The sequence below is a fragment of the Alosa alosa genome, chromosome 2, assembly GCF_017589495.1.
Source record: "Alosa alosa isolate M-15738 ecotype Scorff River chromosome 2, AALO_Geno_1.1, whole genome shotgun sequence".
In the NCBI taxonomy this organism is placed as follows: domain Eukaryota; kingdom Metazoa; phylum Chordata; class Actinopteri; order Clupeiformes; family Clupeidae; genus Alosa; species Alosa alosa.
In genome coordinates, this window is record NC_063190.1 from 26,258,311 (window position 1) to 26,279,674 (window position 21,364).

Sequence of the window (21,364 nt, forward strand, 5' to 3'; positions counted from 1 at the left end):
ATAGATATGCCACGTATGTCAGATGAAAGAGGAGACACAGAGCTATCATTTGATACTAAGTACAAGTACCAAGTACTTACCTCACGTTTTTGTCTGGTTTTGTGGCAAAGCATGTTTATAATCCAACGCTGTGTTTCTCTATGGCAATGAATGTTCATAATCTGGTTTTAAGATCCTAGCAAATTCCTGCATGACATCGAATTCAAGGCTCACATTGCATCCCAATTTGTTCGACAAAGAAACACCTTTTTTTGCCTTTACTTTATTAAGGCAACGCAGTAAAAAGTTGTAGAGAATCATGAGTGCAGACAGGCACACACACGTAAACTCGGGTCAAGTCAGGTCAGATCAGTTCGTGTTCCAGATATGGAGCGCAGAAATGTCATTTTTAATCACTAAATAAAAGAGCTATGAGCTTGCTGTGGTGAGATACATGTCAAAATATATTTTTATAATACGCTTTTTATATTTTAATTCTTTAAAAATCAAAATAAAATCAATGCTAGTACTAATACATGAAATGATGGCAGATCTGGATAGCCTAGACTTTGCTGGAAAAAAACAATATATAATATGTGTGTGTGGCACTAACAATGACCAGAATAAATTCTTATGAATAAAAGGTAGTGAAAATGCCCTAAAAAAAACTAAGGGTTAAAATAGACATATTTTAAAAAGTAGAATCCATGCAAAAATACTTAAAAAACAATTATTTAATAAATATTTCAGGAAAATATAAGTTGTCTGTGTGTATGTGTATGTGTTTATTAGTTCCAAAGTTTAATAAATTAGACACTGATGGCACAGTGCTCTGTTTTAAGTCTTTTTTTTTCTCAACTAAAAATGCTTTGCGCTGGTTAGGGGTATCTGGCTGAAAAAATATTTTACAGGGGGTACATTACTGAAAAAAGGTTGAGAACCAGGGGACTAGGTAATACACTTGATTCAATAAGGCTGGCATCCCAGTGCAAATAATTCTCCCAAGGAAGTAATTTACTATGACTTAGATAGATAGATAGATAGATAGATAGATAGATAGATAGACAGATAGATAGATAGATAGATAGATAGATAGACAGATAGACAGATAGATAGATAGATAGATAGATAGACAGATAGACAGATAGATAGATAGATAGACAGATAGATAGATAGATAGATCAAGAACTTCAGAGCAAATAAAAAATACATTATTATGCTTATGAACAGAAAAAAAAACTTCAGTTCACCTGTTGTTTGAGGCCCATAAGACCATAAATAGGAAAACGAGCAAAAAAATTTGGTTAATATTGTACCAAATTGTACCAGCACGGTGGCCTTGAACAACCGGGCTATGGGTTGAAATAGTTTTATCAATACTTTATCAGTAGCAAAATAGTGACAAACCAAAGTATGTGCATTTCATTTCAGCATAAGTCCACCACATTATTGACAAAATACACATTATACAACACATCACTAGAGACATACTTTGTACTTTGAATACTTAAGTATTTTTAACAAGAACTTGCATACTTTCACTTATGTACAAATTTGACTTGCCAACTTTCACTTGCAGTGGAGTAATTTTTGACTGGGAGTATCTATACTTTGACTTACTGTAAGTAAAGAAATTGAGTACTTCGTCAACCTCTGCTCATAACTGATAATCATGGCCGGCTAATTATTAAACAATAATCTATTGGGATTGCGAATGTTATGGAAGGAGATAACCCTCTTTGTCTGTGCTCATGAAACCAGTCATGAGTTGGCGCAAACCGGATGAACTGATATTTACTGGGGACTTCAATTAGCGACAAGTAGCCGTTTGTTTTTAAAAGTTAATGAAAAGCGTTTACAATTCTGCAACTTTCAAATTGGTTGGTGTACTTGGAGTCCAAATCTTGACCGGTGTCCATCGTTTGCTGAAACGTTGCTGGCAGTATGGTGAACAAATGCGCAACTCATCCAGTCATTGACGCATTCATAAATATGACCGCGGGAGCTGCAGGTTTGTTAACATTACCTTTATGTGTCTACACAGAAATTCATAATAGTTTGATTTTGTCGAAATTGTTCATTGACAGGTAGAGACAGGCTCGGATACTGTGATGTGCAATATATAATTGCAGTGTTGACATGTATTCACTCTGTAGAATAACAATTCACCCAGGAATTCTGTTCATATCTCTAGTCTAGGCTATTTTCTCTGCTAACGAATATGTATTGTATATAATGTATACAATTACTTAACAAGGACAAAACTAGGCTTTTGCAAAAGCAGGAGACCATTTTGCTATAGAAGTAGTCTGGAATTGAAGCATTAAAAAATAAATAAATAAAAATAAAAATGTGTTCTTCTCAGAAAGTTTATCTGACTTCTACATAGGTGGTGTTGCCTGTGTCTTGAGTGGACAGCCCTTTGACACAGTCAAAGTCAAAATGCAAACCTTTCCCCACCTGTACCGAGGGTTCCTGGACTGTAGTCTGAGGACTTATCGACAAGAGGGGCTCCTGGGTCTTTTTCAGGGGACTGGGCCAGCTCTGCTGGCCAACGTGGCTGAGAATGCCGTGCTTTTCGCCTGCTACAGCACATGCCAACAGATCACCAGCGGACTATTAGGACTAGACAAGGTCACTGAACTGAGGTTTGTGTCCTAATTTTTTTTAAAAATTATGATTAAATTATTTAAACTGTGAATGACTTCTGGAGATAATTCACATGGAAAACAGTGAAATTGAGTCTTTGTTAATGAAACACACACAAAAAATATTTTTCAGGAATATTGTTTGCATGACATCAGTCTCTGCAAGGTGTCGGTCAGCCCCCACATGCACACAATCCCTAATGTTCTGAAGTCAGTATTGCAGTTTGATAGAAATGTTTCCTCTCTTGAAACTGTTTGTATCAGTCTGCCAGTATCTCGTCCATGGTCACTCATCAAAAACCTCTTCCGTCTTGTCCCAGTGACCTGCAGAATGCTGTGGCCGGCTCAATGGCATCTGTGTTTTCCTCCTTGGTGCTCTGTCCCACAGAGCTGGTGAAGTGTCGTATGCAAGCCCTCCATGAGATGAGGAAGGAGGGGAGGACCTCGCTGGCTTCGCGCGTGTGAGTGTTGAAATATCCCATGGCATTATTTTATTTTCAGTCTCACCTCTGTTGATAGTGAGGTTGTACTAATGTGATAATTTCTAGAAGGATCATTACATAACTATTGGCTATTTACTTCCAACACATTAGTCCTACACATACATGTATGTAAAAATTAATGAGCAAGAAATGGTTCTCCCTTGGGATAAACAGCCACTTCTTGGCTGCTTCCCAGAGAACAATGCTTCATTGTCCACTAGTCACAATTTCTAGCAATTTGCCAAAAATACCACCTCAGTTATGAAAGTGCCTCTTCCCTGCAGTTGGACATGATGCTGTAGACTAAATATTCAAGAAGCACTCATGTCTCAAAGCCTTTTTGGTTCACAATGTTACAGGGGTGAGAAATCAGAAATGGAAAATCCTCCCATGGATTTTTCCCCATCTAAAGTAGTTTAAAGTATCTAAAGTAGTTGAGCATCTGCATTCTAACATCTGCTTTGGACTTTCACATTTTGATCCTGAATGTTCAAATCTCCACTTATTTAAAGAGTCGGTCACAATCACAAACAATAGTTAGCTCAAATGATAATGAGGGAGTATTCTTCAGGTCTGCCTATGCTGTGATGAAGAGTATCCTTAAACAGGAAGGTCCTATGGGCCTATTTGAAGGGATGACTAGCACCTGGCTAAGGGAAGTGCCTGGCTACTTCTTCTTCTTTGGTGGCTATGAGATCTGCAGGAGTTTTCTCACCAGGCCTGGACACTCAAAGGATGAGATGGGTGAGTGTGAAATCACAAAAGAAACAAATGGCAAATTAATTGATAAAAAAATTGACTCAGACACTCGCTGTTGCCTAATAGATATACAGATATATACGATACATATATGATTGCCCACACTCACACACACACACACACACACACACACACACACACACACACACACAGTGTTCTGTCAATCTGACACAAGACCTTCTTTTGATGTTCAGATGCCACTCGACTTGTGATAAGCGGGGGTGTTGGTGGTGCTTTGTTTTGGCTGGCTGTGTACCCCATCGACTCTGTCAAATCCCGTATCCAGGTGCTGTCAATGTCAGGCAAGCAGGCGGGGTTCCTCGTGACACTGGCCAAGATCATACGCACTGAGGGTATGGGTAAAACCTTCATTATCTTATTTAATGGACTCACCAGTATGCCATAGCATAATACTCATCTCAATCTCTGTATCAAAAAGTGTCCTTTAAAAAAAGGAGGCCATTAGCAACCACTAAGCCTATTTGCCATTATTCTCTTAAAGGTGCACTATGCAGGTTTAGGCATTTTTGGAGACTGTAGAGCTCCCTCTAGAGTCGCGATATATTTATATTTTACTCTGCTGTTGTAAATAGCAAACTTCTCGTGACTTATCCTCCCTGTACACAATGAAAATGCTTTTGTTTGGTGAAGGATTTACAACAGGCAAACATCTCCAAAGAGCTATATCTACTGACAAGGTAATATTTCACGATTCTCACGAGATTTGTCGGGCGCCGTTCTTGAAGTTGCATGGTTTTCTCGTTAGCGACTTACTATGTCTATGCTGTATAGCTATGCTAAGTGAACGACTTGCCTATTATAAAGTTTGTTTACCATCAAATTGGCTTCGTAAAGGTGAAAATCTTGCATAGTGTATAGTGTACCTTTAAAACAATCTGCCATCCCATTTATTTAACCTACACCTCCTTTTCTGTGCTGAAGCATTCATCCTCATGTGATGTTCTCAAATTACATCCATTCTGTTGAAGACCAAAGCAAATAGCCTTCTTATCTCCTGCAGGTTTCGTGGCCCTGTACTCTGGTCTTACCCCCACCGTCTTACGAGCCTTCCCCTCAAATGGAGCTCTTTTCCTGGCCTATGAGCTGACCAAGCAGGCCCTGTCCAGGCAAATCTCCAACACTTGAGGAGGCATGGATGGGGGCAAAGTCTGCATTGAGACACACAGGTCAATAGGACTGGTCAGCTGAATACAGGAAATACTCATGGAAAGTTATCTGCTTTCCTAATTGCTCTTGCATGAAAGTTCTAACAGAGACGGTTGATAAAGCGGTGTTCTCAGCGGTGTTTGCACTCAGACAGGTGCAAATGCCTGAGTCCCCTAATTAAAGCAGCCGTAAAGAGTTTTGTTTTAAAATAAAATAACATAACATTTGGCAAATAATGAAATAATAATAATATATATATATATATATATATATATATATATATATATATATATATATATATATATATATATATATACATACATGTTCATAATACATGGTATTACATGTTCATAATACCAAGTAAATCAAGTTTTTGAGTGGTTTAGCTGTGGTCTGAGTCAAGTGCTTGCAAACGATGACTGCCAAACCACCCAGTTCCCTAATGACCCCCCACCCAGTTCCCTAATGTTCTTATTATAAGTCAGTATTGCAGTTTGATAGAACTGTTTTCTGTCCTTTATGCCACTCTCAGACACTTTTTACCTGTCCTCGGTCACTCTTTCCTAAAATCTCCCCTCCTGTGCCAATGAGAAAGGATAGGAGGACCTCGGCCTCCCGCATGTGAGTGTTGAAATATCCCATAATATTATTCTATTTTCAATCTCACCTCTGTTGAACCAGGTGGTACCAATGTGACAATTTCAACAAAGGTCATTACATAATTATTGGCTACTTACTTTCAAAGAATTCTGTTAAAATTCATCAGCAAGATATTTTTCTCCTTTAGGAAAAACAGCCACTCGCTCTTGGCAACATCCCAAGAGAACACTACTTCATTGTCCTCCACTAGGACTTATAGTTCTCCAATCTCATCCATCCATCCATTCTCTCTGTGTGTTTATAGTGTGGCATATTGGCAAACTAAGAAGTTAAGTACACTGCTCAAAAAAATTAAGGGAACACTTACAGTTTTCCACAATTGTTTTTGAAAACACATTTTTTGAAACCTTCCACCCTTTTCTCAATTCTCAAACTACATTCACAGAATGTCGGACAGTTCTTGCAAAATAAAACACTCGCCTCAAAAGTTTTACTTGTGCTCAGAACCAAACAGTGTCAGAGTAGGCCTACCGATCCAGTGTATGATTGAAGTGTTCCCTTAATGTTTTTGAGCAGTATATTTTAGTGTACAGAACTAACTTTGTGGAGCCCTTCGGGAAACCTTCTGCTTGTTTCCTGAAAGTCTTTTCAGGTGGATTATATATATGGATATATTTTTGCATTGGACTGTTACCTGTGTAAGCCTCGTTCCGAAATAAAACTTCTGTTTAGTGGAACCATATTTTGGCCTTTGTTCTGTTACGGTGCTGTCCTACACCCCACCTGCTTGGAAAAACTCATGATGTCACACTCGATAGGAAACCATTATCTCATTTTGGGGGAAAAGTAGTTGACTTGCACATACTCATACTGACTTTATTGTGTATAGCACTGATGAGGACAAAGAGACAACACACCTTAAGATATATCAATAAACAATTGTTTTGAGTTTTATTCAGTCTACAAATCATCACATATTGTTTTTAATTAAAGCAATATGCTATACCGTTGCACCATCCATAGACAGAAGATAAGAGGATATTCTGGTATTTTTCCAAATATGCTAAGAGGCAAACTGATTCTGAATACTGCAAGATACAAGTTTAATATTTTCCTCACATAGTAGGGTTACCGAAAACATGATAGTAGTTCAATACATGAATTAAGAAGAAGGTTGAGATGATTCAGTTACAAGTGAGATATTTGAGACAACAATTCTTAAATCGCCACACTATGTTTTACGCTTAATTATACAAAAATATCTAGTCAAATGAAGATGTTTTGAACCCATACTTGAAGGTATGGTAGTTTGATTTTTCTTTTCCAATGACTCAATCATTCCTTTCAGCCGTCCACATTCTTGTGCTTGACAAAGTCTAAAAAAAAAGTTTGGCCACAAAATTCTGACAGCAGATTTTCAGGGATAGAGGTACTGCTGCAGCTCTCTGGGGTAGCATGTTTTCCCAAAGGGGTAATCAAACCATTTACCCACATGGTGCCAGGCACTGGCATACCAATGCATGCCCTCCTACTCTGCCTGGTGTTGTAGAAGGAACAGCTTTGAAAAGAAAGGGACATAAGAGCGCAGTGTGTGGAGGAACCTGTAGGGGGCGAAGGGGAGGTGGGCAAGGTACTGACGACATTGCAGGGCATAGCAGGACACCAGGTGCCCATCTACAATCAGATTCCCCTCCACGGTCATGGGGGCATAGGCACCCAAGTCCTTTGAGTCCTGGACATTAGTCACACGGCGGGCCACCAGTGAACCAGTTCCTGGGTCATGTCGGAAGAGCAGGTGACCCCTCTGCAGGTCTTTGGCAAACACCAGGATCATGTCAGTGGCTGAGCTCGCTGTTCCATTAAACGTGGTGATGAAAGTGACGTGGTCCTCTGACAGGGCGAGCAGCTCTGGGGATTCCTCTGTGGTCAGGAGGACGTAGTGCTCCACTGTAGAATGACGGCGGTCCAGCCACAGGATGACCTCGCTGAAGACCAGCTGTCCGTCAGCCTTCATGGCAAGGACCCTGTCCCCCAGTTTCAGCTCAGCCATAGTCTTACCCTTTCCCTCACTGGTAAGCACAGTGGCATGACCAGGGAAACATTTTCTCACCTCGCAAGGAGGACTATAATACAAGCTAGTACCTCTAGGAATCTTTGCCAGCCATTTCCTCACCCCAGCAACTGTAAACTGATTTTTTTGGATTCAGGATTAATAACATTGGTTGGAGACCATTCAGCTTTCAAAACACCATCGGCCTCAGTCCATAGCTTGGTCAAGCAGCCCACTGAATGATAGGCCTTTAGGGGTCATTGGTAGGAGTTAGGGGTCAGAGGTCATAGTAATGGGTCACAAGCACATCGTCACTGCCACACTCTCCACTCTCTATGAAAAAGTACAGATGGAACAATAAAACAGAGAAAAAAAATAAACATCCATGCAATCCATATGGAACATATGAAAATGAATAATGGTTATATAATATAGCATATAGCTAAATTCATATGCATATAGCCAAATAAATCTACATTACCTTTAAGACTTCAAATCCCACTTGTCGCTATCAGTCATGAACTTGATAACAAGCAGTGCTACTATAATACCATAATAATGGGTGGTTGTGATCTAGTGGTTAGGGATCATCAGAGTTACCAAACAGAGCAACAGAACAGAGTTGTGAGTTCAATCTCAGGGACTACCACCATGTGCCACTGAGCTGCTACAGCTTTTGAATCAGCTTTTCATAATTACCTTTGGCGCAGCTTCAATAGTTATGCCAGTGGAGATCCCTAAAAAAGATTCAGGGCTTTGGATATAACATTTTGGGATTGAGCCCCTGAAGGCACACCCTACCTCCTACCATGTTAGGGACATTATAAAAAGCTGGGTTTGGAAGGTTAAGGTAGCAAGAATGATGAATGGATGGAAGTGTTTTCATGCATGGCACATACAGTACTCTATTGGAACAAATTTATTTTGCTAGCTGAAAATTACTTATTGAGTAACTATGTTTAGACTGGTTGGAAACTGTGATTACAAATATTAAAAAGGCACTGGTATTTAATCTTTCCTTTTCCCCTTTTCCATATCTTTTATTCACCATTTGGGCTGTAGGCTATTTTCAGTGTAATTTCACTACCTTTACTTTTAAAGGAACCGTATGTATGATTGTGGCCAAAACTGGTACTACAATCACTTTCAAATTACTGTAGAGCGGTGTATCCCCTGCCCCTCCCCCCTGACTGGCAGAGCTGGCAACCCGGATGCCGAAACACTACTGACTTTGTGATTAGTAGATAGGTGGAGGGTGGCGCATCAGGCCAAAACAAAACATGACAACATCAACATCAGTTGAGGGCTGGAACTTCACTTTTTAAATGACAATATCCTGGCCGGACTACTGTTGTCAGTGATATAAGTATTTGAAATTAACATGATTTCTTAATGTCTAGTGACATATCAGGGTAATTTTATGATATTGGTAATTGAAATACATTTTTTACATACGGTTCTTTTAAGCTTTTATTAGGGCCATCTATACATGCATACATCTATATATTTTTTCTAGGCTACGCATATCTGTGAAAGTGTGATGTGATAATACTTGCATATTTTTTATATCAGCCTTTATTTCAAGGAAAAACGTTTATTCTTACCCCAAGTTATTCTTATCTTGCACGTCTCTTTTTTGAGCATTATGCCAAGGGGTGTGGCAATTAATGACCTAAGGAGGGGTCTGGTGCGTTGTCTAAAAATCGCTATCGTACACTACCTAAAACACATTACGCCACTGACCAAAAGAAACCTGATCAGAAGCCCATGGCGAGTTGTTTATATGTTATTTTAAGAGCGCATTATCAACAGTGAAATGGGCGGGTGCTCAACACATCATGCTTCTCTTATCCACGAACACGCACCAGCGCACATCCATGCAAAATATTACAACTTACACGATTACAATGGGCAACATAATTAGAATAAAGATATTACGAAATACATCTCACAATGATTAGTTATTTACCATCATTTGGTAATGGGGTGGTGGTAGTGTAGTGGTTACGGAACTGGGCTAGCGTGCAGTAGCCTGAAAGTTGTCGGTTCAATTCCCGGCTTCCACCACTGTGCCCTTGAGCAAGGCACTTAACCCCAAGTTGCTCCGGGGACAATGTGATCCCTTGTAATATAGCTGACATATGTAAGTCACTTTGGTCAAGAACTGTCTGACTTACATGCTAAATGTAATGTAATAATCATTTGATGACGGAGAGGCAAATATGAAGCACAGTCACAAGATGTAAGCAACTCCTCTGAAGGATAAACGTTTTTTATTCAGTCATTCGAACATTATTGGGGTAAGTGTTGCTTTTTCCAGGCTATGTTTTCGATGGTAACCCATTATCAGTCAATAGTGTTCAAATAATAAACGAGTGCAAATGCATGTAAGCTATACTCTACTAGGTTTTAGTAAAGCATGGTTTAGTGGAATAACTGTTCCACCTTGCGTGCAAGCAGATTCCTTCAAATGCATGTGTTGTTTAAAGTTGCGCTGCTTGCTGTTAAAGGGAATGACAGATGTCATTCTCATTGGTTTTAATGATGTTACGCCCAAAACACACCTATGATTGATTAAGAAACCTAGGAACGCCTTGTTGCGCCATCCGCCCGACGTTTGATGACGAAAACACTCCCAATATGGACTGGATATTGGGTGTTAATACTCCATGAGGGGGACTATCGAGCCCTGTGGTCGGGCATTTTGGCCCTGAAAGGAAACATGTGTTTGAGACTACTTCAAGAATCTCCATAAAGTGCTGCTGATATTTACTGGGTGCTTGACTAGTATCACTATCACTGAGTAATCATTCTATGTTGTTAAAATATATCTTTTAATTATTACTTTTTAAACACTTTTAAACCATTGCCCTTTTAATCTGTTATGCACTCTTACTGTACCTTGTGTGTTTAAAAACAATGACTTTGAAGCTGTTATATTAGGACAAAATACTTGCATTTGAAACTTTCATTTATGAGAGAAATGTGTTTGCTGTACCTCCAAAAGTTCAGTAACAATTGAATGCACCAGGTTAAGTTTAATTTCACTGCTGGTAACACCCCTTGGAATTGAAAGTGAATTGATAGGTCCAGACCAAATCTCAATGAATTGTCAGCCAGGCTAATAGTGTACAGAATATTTAATCAATTAGAATATCTCTACCTACCAATGCAATAGGGTTGACCTGACCAGCCGTTGCTCCCGCACAAGATTTCAGAGGGTCCTTGGGGGATGAAGAGTCGATTGCAAGACACAGAGCACATATCTCCTTCAAACGTAGAGTCACATTTATTACCATTAGGAACAGAATAGGAATCACACATGGCTCTGCACTGGATTTGTTTGTCACAATTCTGTGACTGATGTTCCGCTTTGATTCTGCATTCCTCACTATCGTCACATCTGTAGGAGTACTTAGCATGGAACTGCCCTTTCAGTAAAGACACCGTCCACCCTGTGGAGAGAGAGATGAAAAAACATGGTTTAGAGGCGTTTGCACAGTTAGTTTAAAATAGTACAATAGATTTATCACAAATATTGCAGAAATTACATGTAGCTGTAGTTACATACCTCTATTTGGATAGAGTATTTGGCAGTATGATTTTGCTGCAGAGATGTCTTCAATGCATATATTCTCCCAGCCATTTCCATCAATGTTTCCCATAGCTTTTCCTGTTAAGCTTGCTCTGTCATATGTCCTAAGTTTTAAGCTAATACACTCTGCCATTACTTGATTGAGGTGCTGTTTGAATGTTGCTTTATGAAGCACTAGCCCTATACAGTACTTGTACAGGCAAAATTAGAAAGATGATAAACATCTTTATGTTCAATTGTATTAAGCCATCCCATTGATGTCCATTGTTGGAGATACCCATGTCGTTTGTACGTTTGATTATACGCTTTGACCAGCCGGACAGTTGGCTCACAGAAATGTGCATCAGAAACGGGTTCCCATTTGCCATTTTTGCAGGTTATCTGGCCATCGGGAACGGGATGGTAGCGGCCATGACATTTCAGCACCAAAACATCCCCTTCCTCAAAATGCTCTGAGTTCACTGGTGAGGTGAATTCCCCATGGGGCTTATGGGGGTGAAGTGGACATGGAATGGGGGAACAGGATGTCATAATAGGCAAAGACCACTTTCCTGTTTTCAGGTCACAGCTAAGGCGAGATGGTCCTGAAAGGTGGTATCCAGACTCACAGGACAAGATGAGACTAAGTTCTCCATCAGAATATGAACTGATGGATCTAACATTCTCATTAGAAATAGATTTTGGTGGTGGACAGCAAACTGGAATTGGGGGAAGAAACTCTCCAAAGTGACATTTGCTTTCAAAGGATGAGTCAAAGCATTTGTTTGTATGTGTCCAGCCATGTCTGATGACCATTCCCTCATTGGTACATGTCTTACGGATACATGGATGGTGGTTACTCTGATCTGAACAGAGGATCTCGGGGTTGGAGACAAGCTCAAAACCCTTTGTACACTCAACCACCACTGCTGGACCATGATCTGTCATCTTTTCGTCAATAACTTTTGTACTTTCAGGCACAGTAAAATCAGGGCATAGGTTACGAGTCTTTATAGTATACTCTGCAGTGCGCAGACTTTTCACTCCTTTCATAACTGAAAAAAGAGATAGTCTGTACTCTTCCTCAGGTTTCAAATGTTCAATCTTTGCATTGGTTGAAGAGGTTTTTATAGTTATTTTTGAACCATCCACAGGAGCTTCCACATCTATCACATAAGTGTAAATGCTGCTGTTTGGATCAGATTCAGGAGGTGGGGCAGTCCATGCGATCTCTGCATAGCTACGCGAAATGTGGACCACAGTTACTGACATAGGAGGGTTTGGTGGTGTTCTTTGCATCGCTTCAGCAAGCACAAGCACAGGAAACTTACACAGGGAAGCATATAACTTGAAAGTGTAAGTAACACCTGAGAGAAGCCCAGAGTATATGATGAAATCCTGGTTATCCAAATGGAGGCTATTACTGAAGAATAACTGGTCAGACACTTCCAGATAATACTTCAGTCTGTATTCCCTCTTCTGTTCTACTTCATTCAGGCCATTAACCCGAACTTCAACTGCTGTTTCATTTATGGCTCCTAAAGACAGGGTGTTAATAGTGGAATTTAAATACATTAGGGTTGGGCCCATTTCTATGGCTGATTTAAAGAATGAGCTCGTTTTCAGTCTACGGTTAGCAAAGACAAAATGCACATGTTGGTAAAATGGTCCACTATTGCTCCAGTTATCCAGAAGAACAATGAGAGAATTGTGTTGGATGAGACTGAGCAAAGGGTTGTGACGACTGAATGAAATGACCAGGGTTCCCTCCTGCAGGAAGAAACAGGCATCTTCAGGGTTGAAGTCCTGAATGACAATGTGGTCAAGGGCTTTATCTGAGGCAAAGTCATTGATGTGTTTAACTCCACTGCAGGCATCTAAAATGTACAGGTAATTTCCTGGCCCACCAAAGAGATAATCTGAGCCGTGCCATGGTATGAGTGTGTCATTACCAAACTTTCCGACTACCTCATTGTCGTCATCATTGCCGATGATAATGTCATTGAAGTTTGTGCCACTCACTGCCTCCACATCAGTGTAGGCATCATTTTCAGCATCTGCCCACTCGCCTGTGCCCAACTTCAGATCCACTCTGACCCCTGTGGATGTCTTTACATCTCCACTAAAAAAGATGGTATCAACCCCTGGACCCCCGTCTATCTGGTCAGCTCCCCAGCCTCCATAAATCATATCATTTCCTGGCCCCCCAGAGATGTTATCATCCCCAGTTCCACCCAATAGAACATCATCCCCACTGTCACCTATTATGATATAATTTCCTGCAAGACCTTGTATTCTCTCATTGCCTTTGTTACCCTGGAGGTAGTCAGGCATGTTGCCCCTTATAATGACTGCACTAGTCAGGCTACCAGTTATGTAGTTACTGAAGTGGATGGCTCCATAGATTCGAGAAACTGTTAAGAACTCACCCCTCTCAGCACAACTAATGTTACAGCTCTTGGTGGATGTTGAAGTGTCAATAGAAAGTACAGACTTGTATGGGTATGACTGAAGGTTGAGCTTAAATAAAAATCCATCTGAGGATTTTATCAGAAGATGTTGGTGTTCAGGACCTTTGAGATATTCAAGTAAACGGACCTGAAGTGAGTGATCCCTGGACTCAGAGGTGAGCACAATATGAGGTGACTCCAAAAGGATGGATATATCTTTGTAGAGAACTTCGAGAAATAAATAGTCTGTTTTCATGTCTTTGGCTTCATTATCAATTTCATTCACATCCATATCCATGACCGAAGACATAGGTATCTGATCCATTGCCACCCTTCATATACTGATACCTCATGGAATTGCAAATGCCAGGGTCAATGTAGTTATCCTGAGCATTTCCAATCACAGTGTATGAACACTCACTGGATTTTGCTTTGAACCATTCAACCTTTTTGAAAGGATCTTTACTTAAATCAAATGTTCTTTTATTGTTGGTGCAGTTTTCTACACTGAGGTTTATCTCAATAGGAGTCAAAATATTTGAGTGAAAACGACTTGAGGGTAACATGGAAATGACACCATCAATAGTCTGTAATAGCAGGTGTTGGTACTGTTTATCTCTTGACCAGTTTTGTAGGCATATTTTAGTATCTGAGTCATCAACTGTCAAAATCAGATTTGGCCATTCAAACATTGCTTTAACTTTCTCAAATTGATACTCAAGAAATAGCACATCAGTTGATTTGTCCTCTGCAAAGTTATTAATATTTGCCTCTTTGCATCCAGGTTTTATGACATATTTATCACTCCCATCAGCTCCCTGCAAGTGGTCCCTGCCTCCACCACAGCTGAGGAAGTTCCCTAGAACATTGCCAGTGATAACATCATCATGGGCTGAGTCAAAGACAGTTATGATGTTGAGCAAATGTCGTTTAGGTTCAGAGAGACTGATGGTGCTACCGTGGCCATCTTTGCTCAGGTCGACCATAAGTGCAGTCATTGACAGCTTACTTTGATTCTTTAAGATCTCAAAAGTCAAATGATCAGATGACAAAAAGGCCACATGTTGAAAAGCTTGTCCGGTGTTCCAGCTTGCCAGTAGCACACAGGTCGATCTCTTTTTATCAAATACGAAGAGACCGTCATTCTTAAATTTTGCTTGAATTTGGCTGAATGGTGCGTGAAACCCCACCAGGTCCATTTTCTGGTCCTTGGCATAGTTGTTAACCCTTAAAGGTGTAGGTTTTTGAACATTCTAAGTTCTGCAACAATTGAAGGTTCTAAAATTCTATGTTGAATTCAATAAACCCAGATATTCTTTAGAATGTTAATTTCCCAACATTCCCTTCACACCGGTGTGACGGTACTCCTTTAAGGGTTAATTGTGTCACAGCCCTCTCCACCAAAGATCTCATAAGTATCAGCTCCTTCTCCTCCCTCCAGCACATCTTCCCCAGGACCCCCATTGAGGATATTGTTCTTGTCATTACCCACAATGCTGTCAGCAAAGTCACTCCCTATTACCGTGACTACACTTTCATACTCTCCCTCTAAAGTAATGGATATGGGACCCTTTGATTTTGTATTGTCTAGAGTTTCAGCAACACACCTAGAATGGAATTTGTCTTTACTCTGTCCTCTACTTTAAACCTGATGCCATCAGATGACTGAAAAAGTCATGTGCTGGTAATGATCAACATGGCTGTGCACAAACCATTCCCTGATAATAATTCTGCTTCTTTGATAGACAAGGAGAAGGTCTGTGTGATTCCGAACACATTCAATGCCACCAAAAGGTGCCTTTATAATTATATGATCCTTCATCGTATCCACAGAAAAATGATCAATCTCTGCGTTAGTTCCACTTGGCGGAAAAAAATAAAAGTCTCTTCCATCTCCACCTGATAGCACAGATTTCTGTGGCCCTATGAAGAAGCTATCATCTCCACCATTGCCATGGATGGTGTAGTGATAATTCTTGATTACAAACTCTAAGTCTATGTCCCCGTTGGCACATGGATCTGTAGAACTGACAGCATTGTGCTTTGCAGGTAGTTGCATGGAGGTAAACTGATTATCTTTGTCATTGCCATAGTATGTGCCAAACAAGGAGAAGTGTAATTTAATTTCTCCACAAATTACTGTTTTATGATACACAGGAATGACCCACCACAAATGGGCTGAATTTTCTTTGTAGAGGAGTTTAGATGATTCACCTACTCCCAGTAAAATACTCTGAATACTAGGGTTATAGAATACTTTCTCGATTGTCTTGAACCCACCCTGCCCATCATCCACCCCTCCTACTTGTATTTTCACACTGCCATTGTTCAAGAGTTGGACTGTTACAAATCCCCATACTGTGAGAGAATCCTGTGCATCAGGTCGAGACTGCTCGTGCTTCCATCATCAGCTGTTATTTTGAAATAGGACTCAGGGTTTAAGAGGTTGCGCAAGAATTCTTTATTCTGCTGCTCCTGTTTGTAAAGTGCTTTCATTTCTCTTAACAGTCCCCCAGTCACAAAATCCACAGTGCCTTCTTTCAGTCCAACTATGACAGAGATCATCTTATCAAAATCACTAGATCCTCGGGGCAGTTTATCTAACTCACTGACTATATCACAGTAAAAGTTACCAAGGGACATTCTGGCTATTGTCAGGCCAATGATAATGGGTTCCAGGATGAGGGCCGCTGGAGGGAAAGCCACCTCAGCAATTGTAAGCGCAGTTGTTGACACGTCCAAAACAAGATTTGTGACCAAAGTACTTATTCTGATTTGGGTCGGATCTGCCACCATTGTGGATGGCAATGGCATCCTCTGCAATAAAATAGCCTTGAAAGCCTAGGCCAACAATGGGAATGTCTTTAAGAAATTGTCCAGTAGTACACCAAATCTCTCCAATGAACTGCTGGATTTTTCCAGTACACTTTCCATGCCCATTTCACCTGCTGCTCAATGGAGGGCCTTCTGGAATATGTTCCGGGACATTCTGGAGATTTGTTGATTCAGCCCTGTCATGTACCCAAGTCCATGAAGAGACTGGCTTAAAGTGAAGCCCCCTCTGGTAGTGTCATTTTCTGCAAAAAACTTCCCTGCCCCAATGAATCCAGCTACAATCCCATATATAGTCATGGCTTTGTTGATGTCCTCCAGGGTTTGAGTTGCACCTGTTTTTACCAAGGATGCACTCTCCTTTGCGGTCTCTTTAACCTGCTTCATGTAAAAGGATTCTTCAAGAGGGAGAACCAAGCGAGATATATGTTGATTTCTTCTGTTGACTAATTCCAGTTGAACTCCCTCTTCCTGAAGGGTTACAGTGCTCTCCTTAATCACATAGTCTTCTTCAACATCATCCAAGGTTATGCGGCACACAGCATTGGTTATTTTCTGTAATATCCCAGGACAATATTGTTTTAAAACATTATCCAAATTCTTTTTGAAATCTTCATCATAATTTTGCACATTTATGCTTGATGCCACTTGTGCCTGTTGTTGAATGTTGTTGATACTTTTCAGTAAATTGTAACGATGAACTACATTATTGTTGTCTAAGGTGAACAAGATCCTCATTTTATCTTTAGAATTTTGATCTGCTGTAAATTGTAATATTCCATCATCAGACAACTTATTCTCTACATCATGAAAAGGAATCCCTTTCTTCTCAAAATACCAACGCAACTCCTCAGGGTAATTTGTTGAATCAGTTGAAATGTCAACCTTTAGCGTTTGTCCTAGTGTAACTGAAGTGCGGTATGCTACAATCTCAGGAATATTGATTCCAATATTTTTCATCTCATTCAGAAAAATCTCATATAGTTACTTGCAGCTACTGTTCCTGCATTACAAACAGCAACTTCGCATTCTTCCATGAGGTATGACAGAATTTTTATCAATTAATTTTTTTAAGACAGAAGCAAGTTCTTGTGGGGACTTTCCACCAATTGTATACTTCACACCATATTTATAGTTCCCTCCACTTGACTGTAAAAGGGTTCTTCCACCATGAGCAATGATTGTAATTTTCCTCTTCTTATTCTTTAAATCATTATCAGGGATAAAGTCTGCATCATTGGCAAAATACAGCTTAATCTGGTTGTTTTTCTCTCCAAGATACTTATTAGCAGCTGACATCATAGCCCTTTGATTGGGATCTATAAATGCCAGATAGACACCAACATCTTCTGCAGGTTTATTACTATCAATTCTGATGCCTCCTGGATACCAATTTGTGTGGGAGTCAGGTGTCCACAGATCATCAGTTGGAGCTCCATGTAAAGATTCAGCATTGAGTAGTAGATAAAGGAGAAGTGTTGCCATTGTGGATTTGGCAGACATTGCAAATCCCTGAAAACACAACAAAATAAAAACCGCAATATAAGAAAAAAGATAATGTCTGAATGCTATGTAATAACAGCACATACACTGTACACATAGTAATAGACTTGTGTTGTTTGCATTCACATAACAATGCATCATCTGTCCATTAAGCAAATCATGTGGTTGTGAATACAACCTCAGTTCTCTGAAGGAGAACACAAGACGTTAACCAATGGGAAGTCATCCTCTCACAATAGCCCTCATTTATGACACGTGCGTACGACATAAAACAGGCTAGGACAGGCGTATGCTCATTTCCACGCAAAGCATTATCAATTTGAATGTGAGCGGTGGCTATACGCTCTAATCTCACCTCAAGTCGCAACTCATGTACGCACGTTTTTCAGGCGGCATAGCACGGTGCAACAGTGAATCGGTGGAGGATTGGAAAGTTGAAGAGTTGAATTCATGGAATATCTTGGACCTAAGACTTTTCCTGCACATTTGTAGCTTACTTGATGTAATGCATTCTGTTATGTTGACACATTTGATGACTTAGGATAGCCATATGTGGAGAGGATTACTTTCTCTTTGGAAAACGCAACAGTCATAAATCGCAAATGGCAGTGTTGTATGGTTTTGTAATGAATGTATTTGTAGTATGATGTGTTCTCTGCGAAAATAAAGTCTGTTGCACTTAAATCGCTATAGGCTAGTTTCTCGTCTTTTTTGATGACACTTTTCTAGCTGTCAAATTAACAAGGTTCAGCTGGACTTGCAACGTCACAAGGTCACAAATGTTCTCTTTTGGTTGTATAATGTACCTCCTTGTCAAAAAATCTAGGATATATCAGGCAGATGAACTAGTCCTCTTTTGGACACAGTGTGAAGCAACCAAATGGTCAGATTTATGGAGTCAATGAGGCTAGAAAGGGTCGATGTCATATAGGTTTAGTAAGAGTTTCTTTCTTCCGGATTTAAAAAAAAAAAAAATTCTTCTGTAATTTTATGTCAACGATTCCCGACACACTGAAAGACCGGGCTGCACTAAACTACATCAATCGGCCTGAAGATGGCCGGACACCGTTTTCTGTGAATATCTCAAGAACCGTAGGGCCTAGGATGACCAAATTATTTTTGTATGTTGGTCTTCAGGGGCCATGTCAACACATCCCATATTCACTCATTTGAAGTGTAACACCACCTGGTGAAATGAAAAGGCAAAAATGAAAGGCTATTTCATACCTATACCTATAATAAAGTGCCCTCAGCCTCGTAATGGCAGCTGGGTGAATAAGGCGAATACAGGCTACCCCAAGCACTGTTTGACATGGCATTTTTGCTTATTTAACGCTTTACGCTAGACTAGGTTTCATTAGGCTAAACGAAGACACAACAGTGAGCCTAATTTATCCGTTTATTAATTTCAACAGCAAATAGCCTACATTGGCCTGTAGGCTAGGGCTCAAGTCCATTGGCAATGCTCATGTAGGTCTTCAAAGCCTCCCAGAACATAGGCTAGAACACATAGGCCTACTCATAGGCTAAGTGTCAGGATGCAGCAAAACCATACAATGTCTCCCTCTGCATCTGAAGTTCTGATCTCGAGCTGACATTATCAATCGCTTGGCACCTTGATGCAAGCTGAACTGTGTTTGATAGCCCTCTATCTCTACATCCGCTGATAAAATGTGATCACCAACACCGCGCGCCAATATGTATCAGCCCCCTCCCCTACGCGTGGTTCAGCCTAACAAAAACAGTTTGGATCAGATGGATGGAGCAAATAGAACAAAGCACTGCAAAGCGTTACACGGACCCATCATCAACCAAAAATCTTTTCTTAGGCTTTTCAGTTACAATTCTCTTAAGTTCAAAGAACAAACAGCATATTTTTAGAGCTGACATCAAAGAAAAAAACAGAAACAGAAATTTCACTTTTGTATGAACTTCAGTAAAATAAATAACTTATTTCTTTATTTCTTTAAAAAAAAAAAATGACCTGCTGGTATGGAGAACATTTTGGTCATGTGGTATGAGCATTTCTAGGACTTACTCCCCAGGTCACCATCTCACACACAGTTTAGTTGAAAGTGAAAAGGTGTCTGTTCATCTTCAAAAGAAGCTGGTTTTCAAAGTTGCCAGAATTAAGGCTTCCTCTTCTTGGACTGAAGACAAGTCCTGCGATACTAAATAGCCTTTCACAGGCCTCTGAGGCAGGTAGCGGAGTGTTCAGCTTCACAGAAAGCTGCCAATGTACAGAAACATTTCTTGCAAATACGGCCATACGGATGTATGACGTTATCTTCACCACTACCCTGTTTACCGAGTTCACCACTATCGCCGGGATGGTCGTCTACGATAACAGGTATCCAGTAGGTGCTCGTGCACATATAATAAAGGCTAGATGTCTCGTCCGCGCTGCTGGCCAATGGAGGTCGACATCCGTGTAACAGAGGTCATAATTTGTCCACCGCTCATGGCCCTCAAACCCGCCACCTCAACACACCGGCATGGGAGTCGAACGCTCTAACCACTGAGCTAAAAGCCCAGGCTTCCAACTCAGCGGTTAGAAGTGTTCTTAAAGGAACCATATGTAAGAAATGTATTTCAATTAATCATAAAATGGCCCTGATATGTCACTAGACATTAAGAAATCATGTTCATTTCAACTTATCAGTCCATTACTTATATCACTGACAACAGTAGTCCGGCCAGGATATTGTCATTTAAAAAGTGAAGTTGCAGCCCTCAACTGATGTTGATGTTGTGTTTTGTCATGTTGTGTTTTGGCCTGATGCGCGACCCTCCACCTATCTACTAATCACGAAGTCAGTAGTGTTTCGGCATCCGGGTTGGCAACCTCGAGTCAGGGGGGAGGGGGAGGGGATACACCGCTCTACAGTAATTTGAAAGTGATTGCAGTACCAGTTTTGGCCACAATCTTACATATGGTTCCTTTAAGGTTAGGGCTGTGAGGATTTACAGGGGCAACTAGCACGCTAGCTCAGTTCGCCTCCGTTACATCTGCACCTGGCGGCCATCTAGCCACAGTCAGCTCGCTCACTCATAACATTGTGTTTCAATGGTGCATACTTTTTAAATAACCATAACTTGCTAAATGTTCTACCGATTTTCAAACGGTTTGGTTTGTTATAAACGTCAGAGATGTAGTTATGACACTGGATGCTTATGAATAATTATAAGTTCAACATATTCAAGCATCCAGATTATAGTCAGGTTAATAACGTTTGTAAGAAACTAAACCGTTTGTAAATCCTTCAGCAAGATAAGAGTATTTGTGTTTGTGCAGACCACTCACCTTGCATCAGGTACCA

General features: G+C 40.3%; 1 protein-coding gene across 2 annotated transcripts; it reads left to right on the top strand.

The window, feature by feature from the left end:
* The first annotated feature begins 1,426 nt into the window (after positions 1–1,426).
* On the top strand, positions 1,427–6,043 carry LOC125290331 (mitochondrial ornithine transporter 1-like). Of its 2 annotated transcripts, XR_007192785.1 has the most exons (8): positions 1,427–1,990; positions 2,369–2,627; positions 2,948–3,088; positions 3,681–3,853; positions 4,063–4,221; positions 4,890–5,055; positions 5,568–5,656; positions 5,823–6,043. XR_007192785.1 is itself a non-coding variant. In XM_048237163.1 (7 exons), exons 1-6 carry the CDS (start codon positions 1,924–1,926, stop codon positions 5,012–5,014), a joined length of 924 nt encoding a protein of 307 aa, XP_048093120.1. In that variant the 5' UTR covers positions 1,427–1,923; the 3' UTR covers positions 5,015–5,055; positions 5,568–5,657. The 2 variants fall into 2 exon arrangements, 1 of the variants encoding a protein (XP_048093120.1); XM_048237163.1 differs by lacking the exon at positions 5,823–6,043 and having other exon boundaries at positions 5,568–5,657.
* Positions 6,044–21,364: the final 15,321 nt, after the last annotated feature.

Excerpts from the sequence above, each read along its gene's own strand:
- LOC125290331 (XM_048237163.1), top strand. The coding sequence starts at position 1,924 with ATGGTGAACAAATGCGCAACTCATCCAGTCATTGACGCATTCATAAAT. Across the intron at positions 1,991-2,368 it reads TATGACCGCGGGAGCTGCAG|GTGGTGTTGCCTGTGTCTTG; the intron begins GTTTGTTAACAT and ends ACTTCTACATAG. Across the intron at positions 4,222-4,889 it reads CAAGATCATACGCACTGAGG|GTTTCGTGGCCCTGTACTCT; the intron begins GTATGGGTAAAA and ends TATCTCCTGCAG.